Source organism: Pelmatolapia mariae, linkage group LG13 (genome assembly GCF_036321145.2).
Source record: "Pelmatolapia mariae isolate MD_Pm_ZW linkage group LG13, Pm_UMD_F_2, whole genome shotgun sequence".
Lineage (NCBI taxonomy): Eukaryota > Metazoa > Chordata > Actinopteri > Cichliformes > Cichlidae > Pelmatolapia > Pelmatolapia mariae.
The window spans coordinates 14156724-14162855 of NC_086238.1; the positions used below are offsets into that span (position 1 = coordinate 14156724).

Below are 6132 nucleotides of genomic sequence, written 5' to 3' on the forward strand. Positions count from 1 at the left end.
ACTAAAAACAATACCAGCAACACTGTATTAATGATAGAAGTCAAGCTGAAAAGGCAATTTTAATGGAAATACTCACAGAGTTATCACACCCTGGAGAGATTGTCCATGACCCAGCCATGGTGATGCTCAGCTTAGGGTAATCTACAAGAACGAAAATCATATTCATGATCATGTGGTATCACATTTAAAAAAGAAATGACAGCAACTCTTAAATTTATCTTTTAATGTCTCACCAGTGGAATCTCTCAGGGGAAACCACATGTTTTATTGGAGGCATACCTGAGTTTCTTAAAGAAAGACAGAAAGATCGGAGAAGCCATGTCCCCAGCAGCCTACCTTTGAAATATAGCACTGTTACCAGTTCAGACGTAGCCAGATCAACCACATACAGACCATCAGAGCTTCCAATACAAAACCAGCTGTTGTCACTGCAGGACCCCCAAACAGAAACATATGGAAAAACCGTGTTAAGGGATTTTCTCGCAAAAGAATTTTTCATTTGGGGTCAGACAAACGACACAAAAGATCAACATACTGATGTGATGAAGTGGCAAGACATGTACACCATAAAAGTATAGGCTTTGATTCAAGTTACCTTTGACTTCATGTAGTCTAAACTATATACATTCAGCACACTGGAAACTAATACCACAGAGAAGAAAGGAGCTCTGCTCTTTTATCCACTTCCTGCTCTGGGCTGCATGCTGAGGTTTTGAGTTTGCGGGCAATTTATGTTTGGAAGGTTTTACATTTTTGTGCATCATTATTTTCATACTGCTATGTGGAATCTTACTTGAGCAAAGCCCGTGAGCTACTTTAGTTTGGCACATCAAGCTGCACTGTGACAAAACATACATAACATGCTTTAGTTCCCTAGTGTCATATGCCACACATACTCCCAATGTATTTATATATTTAAGCTTTCCTTTTCACTCTGACACGTCAGCATCACTGCTGCTTCAACCCCTCCACCACCACAACATCCACAAGTCTCCAGAGCAAGATTTATTTATCAGTACCCAAATTTATAGAAACATACTTGCAGGGAATGATGAGCTGGAAGTCCAGATGCCAAACTCTGTTGTGCCAAACTGTACTGCTGTAATAAATCAATTATTTCAAATGTGTGCTGTCTGAATAGTGTCTAAACATTGATGCTAACAGTGACTATAAATGATTACTTTGTCTTATACAATGAATATGTGGCTTGCAAAGAAACGTCAACAACTTCAAATGATCACACACGGACTCTGCTTCCACTTGTTCTATATTTCACTCTAACACTAAAGTGTGAAGTCAGTAAGTCGCTGAGCTCTGCACTGAGATCACAAGCTTTCCTTACAGCAATTAGGAATCATACAAATCTAGTCATGTCTGGGTGTTTTTCAAGTGCCTGCCTCCTGTCACAGCAACAATATGTTTCAACGGTCTGAAACTTTATGCTTCGAGACAGCAGTTTCCCGCGACGTGTGAAGTTTCCTTCAGGTTTCCTGTGAGTGTGTGAACACGTGCAGCAATTAGTCCATACGGATGTGGCATGTCGTTAAGGACTTTTTTTTCCCAGGCGCTTGTGACACTGTGTTAATGGCAAAAATATGCAGCTATTTTTTTTTTAATTTGACATATGTGTTTTAAGTCATTTTGCTAATATTTTCCTGGATGACATACCATTTGCACTTTGTGGAATAATGAACGAAATAGAGCCCTTGAGAATACATATAGCTGACAGTCATGCTTTATTAAGATTCCCTGTCAAAAATGAAGAGAACCAGATCTTCCTTGTGCTAAAATCAAACAATATGATCCACTGAGAGGGAGGAAACGAGTAAATGAAAGGCTTAGATCTTGTTTTTTCTTGTGACTAATGATTGAAAACTAATTGTAAACTACATCTACAATTCTGTGAACTAATCCATTCATCCACACTGTTTAGTTCATGTAGTTTTACCAGTTTAAAGGAAGTTGTAATAAGGGTCAAGACACCTATTCCAGCTAAGCTGTACTTACTTTTCTTGGTCACCATTGATGTCTGATAGAGGCCTACATAAAGCCATTTTGAGAACAGGTTTTGAAGTCTCCACTTTATCAGCAGACGATTTTAAAACACACCCTGGAAGAAAACATCCAAAAGTAGCATCAAAGTAATTGAGTGAACTTTTCCAACTAGTTTAAAGAACTATCTGTTTCATGTCGCGTCACCTGCTTGATGGCTCACAGTCTCTTGGTGCATTTGATGTCTTTTTTCCATCTTCTCAAGGTCCATTTTGGTCACTAGGTGACACTTGTGGTCGTCACTGAGAGAAAAGCACCACACCTAAAACAGACAGTTGTCTTTCAGCTTGTGGAATTTCAGTGTCTGAGCCTTTTGAGCTGCCGCGTGCCTCAGTCACCAACCTGTCCATCAGTTGAACCGGTGATAAGATGCCTGTCCTCTTCCAAGAAGTATGTAGTGAGCAGTGGAGAGGCTAAAGGATTAAGGAAGTTCAATATTTTCAAACCTTCAAATTTTAGAAAATTGAAACCTATGGTTGAATAATCATAACTAATTTACTTTATGCTAATGGGGTGGCTTCTATCACAGGAACCCTGGGTACAGAAGGGAGAAAACCCCAGAAAGAGATACCAATCCTTAACCAACAACCTAATCTGACATCCCAGTTTTTATAGTCCTATTTTAAAATAGAGTTATCATTTCTACTGTACAAAGTGAATAAGAGTATTTCAGGCTAAAGGGGCCAAGCTCAAAAGAATGAGTGTTTACCGCTTCACCAACATGATTTAAAATATTTACATCATACCTGAAAGCACAAACGACTGGAAGAAAACAGCTTCAGTTTTTAAATCCCACACCTGACGAGACAAAAGTAAAAAGCTAAAAGTCCAAGTAAGGTGTGCACAATTTGTTTTTCTAAACCATTACACATCACTGTGGCTAAATAAAGTGTAAAATTTAAAGTAATACCCTAAAGGTGCGGTCTTCTGATGTGGTGACGAGGATATCGTTATTCCAGGGACAGAACTCTGCTGATGTTACAGGTCCCAGGTGGCCCGTCAAGGTACGGATCGTTTCTGGTCTCTGATGTGGAAAACAACAGTAAAACTTGAGTAAGAACAAGTGGTGATTACTGTCTTGTAGTAAATATTTTTTTAAAAAGTCAATGAGGTGACTGTAGCTCAGCAGGCAGAGCAGGTCATCTACTAATCTTAAGGTCAGGTTTAATCCCTGGCTGCTCCAGCTTGCATGCAAAATATCCTTGCGCAAGATCTTAACCTCAAGTTGCTCTCTGCATCCATCAGAGTGTAAATGTGTATGAATGTTAGACAGAGCATAGAAAAAAGTGCTTGTATGAATGTGAATGTGAATTGGTGAAGGAGGCACATGTTTTAAAAGTGCTGTGAGTGATCAGGTAGAGTAGAAAGTATAAGAACCAGTCCATTTACAACCCTTTAGCTCAAATACATTGGCCAAGTGGAAGACGTGCAGCATGATCATCTGGTACCTTTGAGCTGAGAATACATGCAGTTGCTCCCGTGCATGCAGCCACTCGTGCATCAGAGAAACAAAATGAAAGATGAACAACCTCCCCCAGCAATGTCCCGATAACTGTTCCAGCTGCAACTTTACCTGCAAACCAAAAACTTTGTCTGCTTACATTTAAACTTAACTCAGGAAAATTATCATTTTCACTACATCACGTGATATGAAGCTTATGCTAAAGTGGCTCTGCAACATTGCAAAACAGAGCTTTATAATGGGGAAAAATGTGTGTGATTTGGGATGGAGAAACTCTTTACTGCAGAGCGCTGCTCACAGTATGCAACAATTCAGGGTCAAACACACAGAACTATGTATCTTTACCCTCCTGTGTTCTCTTCTGGCACAATTCAATATCCCAGACAATGACGTAATCAGCAGAGGCGGAGCAGAGGATAACAGGACTGCTTCTTTTTCCAAAAGTCAGGGCACTGATGTCACCATGGTGACCAGTTAGTACGAGGGGCTATGAAAAAAAAAAAAATATATATATATATATTTTAGTAAAGCATAAAGAATGGTCAAGAAGGTCAATGACATAGCAGCTCATGTATCTCACGATCCATTACAATTCACAGCCTGTAAAGTGACAAACATGACCTTGATCTGTAGCATAATTTTAAACAAAGATCTATTTAGTAGGTTCCCTACTGTCCGACAAAAACACCAGGCCATTTGTGATTGTGACTAAATGCAACATTAACATATATAAAAGATGAGTGGATAATGTATAAAAATTTGTTTGCCTGTTTGTGCATAAAAGTTTCACCGGTTTTTACCATTTTTAAATGAACTATGCTGGAATCCACATAATCTGGCCCAGGGCTAGTAAATGTGTAAAACAGAGAAGTTAAACAGCCACCTGCTGGCCTATTTGGGTTAGTGACACTGTTTCTTCCAGATTAGTTCACCTTGAAACAAACTGGCTGGCAAAATGACAATAAAGTCCTCCATGTACGAGGAAAAGCAGTCTGCCCACACGTGGCTTGTTCTCGCGGTCATGGCACGAGTGAATTAAGTAGCGAAAAAGAAAGCTGTCTGAATGCAGATGAACTGTTTGTTTAGTTTGCCATGATATGCTAAATCTAACGTGCAAATCTGGTAGATTTATTGTAAACTTTGCTGCAGCATTTCAGTAGGAATCCATCTCTGCGGGTCAAACATTCGAATATATACTTTTTAATGACATTTTTGTACATATATGATTTTTTTTTTAGATATATTAAATTGTTCTGACGCTCTGTAGCCAGAGTGCGGACCATGGTGCAGACACTAACAAATTACTTAAAAACTAGCAAACCTTCTGCTGTCCGTCCTTTGTGCTGTAAACGAGCACTTCCTTGCCGTGCCGTGGTATGCTAAAATAAGAGTAACAGCATGCGAGCTGCCGGTGTGACAGGAGTCTGTCACAAGTCAAACTGAGCTTTTCAGTCAGCATCTTTGCCATCTGTCACAGGCTAACACCGTGACACGACCCTCCGCCTGCTGTGTTACGATCGTAACGCTAATTATCTCCTGGAAGAAGTAGGTGGAGCGTCATTATTAACTGTGTGTGCATACTCATACAGTTACTGTCGTTATTATTAACTGCCCGTGCTCGTCGACACTTTAATCGCTTTAGAAATGTTGATCGTTGCTATGACACCGAACAAATTTCCGCCACGACAGATCGTCTATGTAGCAGCGCTTCACTCAAGTCGTAATACTAATGCTAGGCACGCAAACATGCACTGATTCCTGGTTTTGTTCTCTCACGTGCTTTAATCACGTTTGTTGTTTTAAAAATGTCTTCACGCAACATTTCGATCATCAAAGCTGTACGCTTGGCCCAGTTTATGTAGCTTTTGCATCCAACTCCAGAAGTATTTGGAATTAGGGTTCGAGTGGAGCTTCTCTAATAAACCATCCGTACTTGTACTTCACCATTGGACCGCAAGATGGCAGTCCCCGCTAGATTGTGTGCTGCTTTCTGTTAAAAAGAAATACAGTGATTTGAGTAACAATCTAACATATATTTATACAACAGAGTTACTTAATTCAATTTAAATATGAAAACTTAGGTGGCATTATTGATTACAAGGTTATTTTGAGCTTTTGTTAATGTTGCTCATCATTATTAAGCTATAAATACTTTTATATTAAATATTTTATATTATTGTTAGTTGTAGTATTAGTCTCATCAGAGAGAAAAAAAGATGTTCAAGCTAATTGCATAAAAAAAATATACAATAAAAACACAGTCCGATTACTTCTGTAAATAAGCTCGTTACAAATTCAACTTTGCAAAGTAAGCAAGTTAGGCAATGATAAACTGATAAACGGGGACAATATGCTCAGTGGCATATTCAGTCTGCTTACAGAAGTTCACTTTAAGCATTTTTAAAGCAAAATAAAAGCATACTGCAACCTTGTGCCTAAAGTGTTCTGTAAAAAGAAAGTTCTTCATGGCGAAACGAAGAACCAATTTCTGCAGTAGAAGACATCAGAGGACAAGAAGTCTTAAGTGGATTTCGAGTCATCCTGTTTGCTAACGGTTTATAAAAAGCACTAACGGAAATGGGGGCTGCTGGGAATCGTAGTTCTCCCTTTGAGGTAGC

The 6132-nt window shown here is 39.1% G+C and overlaps 1 protein-coding gene across 2 annotated transcripts in view; it reads right to left on the bottom strand.

Moving 5' to 3' along the window:
* wdr27 (WD repeat domain 27) overlaps nt 1-6109 on the bottom strand; it is a 53654-nt gene extending 47545 nt beyond the window's left edge. Inside the window, exons 1-10 of one of the 2 annotated variants that reach the window (XM_063492275.1) lie at nt 5943-6109; nt 3860-4001; nt 3501-3625; nt 2963-3076; nt 2799-2850; nt 2395-2465; nt 2200-2314; nt 2008-2110; nt 337-428; nt 77-141 (exon numbers count right to left, since the gene is read on the bottom strand). In XM_063492275.1, coding sequence (XP_063348345.1) covers nt 77-141; nt 337-428; nt 2008-2110; nt 2200-2314; nt 2395-2465; nt 2799-2850; nt 2963-3076; nt 3501-3625; nt 3860-4001; nt 5943-5981 — 918 coding nt within the window. In that variant the 5' untranslated portion in view covers nt 5982-6109. Of the gene's footprint in view, nt 1-76; nt 142-336; nt 429-2007; nt 2111-2199; nt 2315-2394; nt 2466-2798; nt 2851-2962; nt 3077-3500; nt 3626-3859; nt 4002-4835; nt 5296-5942 lie in introns of those variants that run through there. The other variant, XM_063492274.1, reaches the window with a different exon arrangement.
* Between the last annotated feature and the right edge of the window lie 23 nt (nt 6110-6132).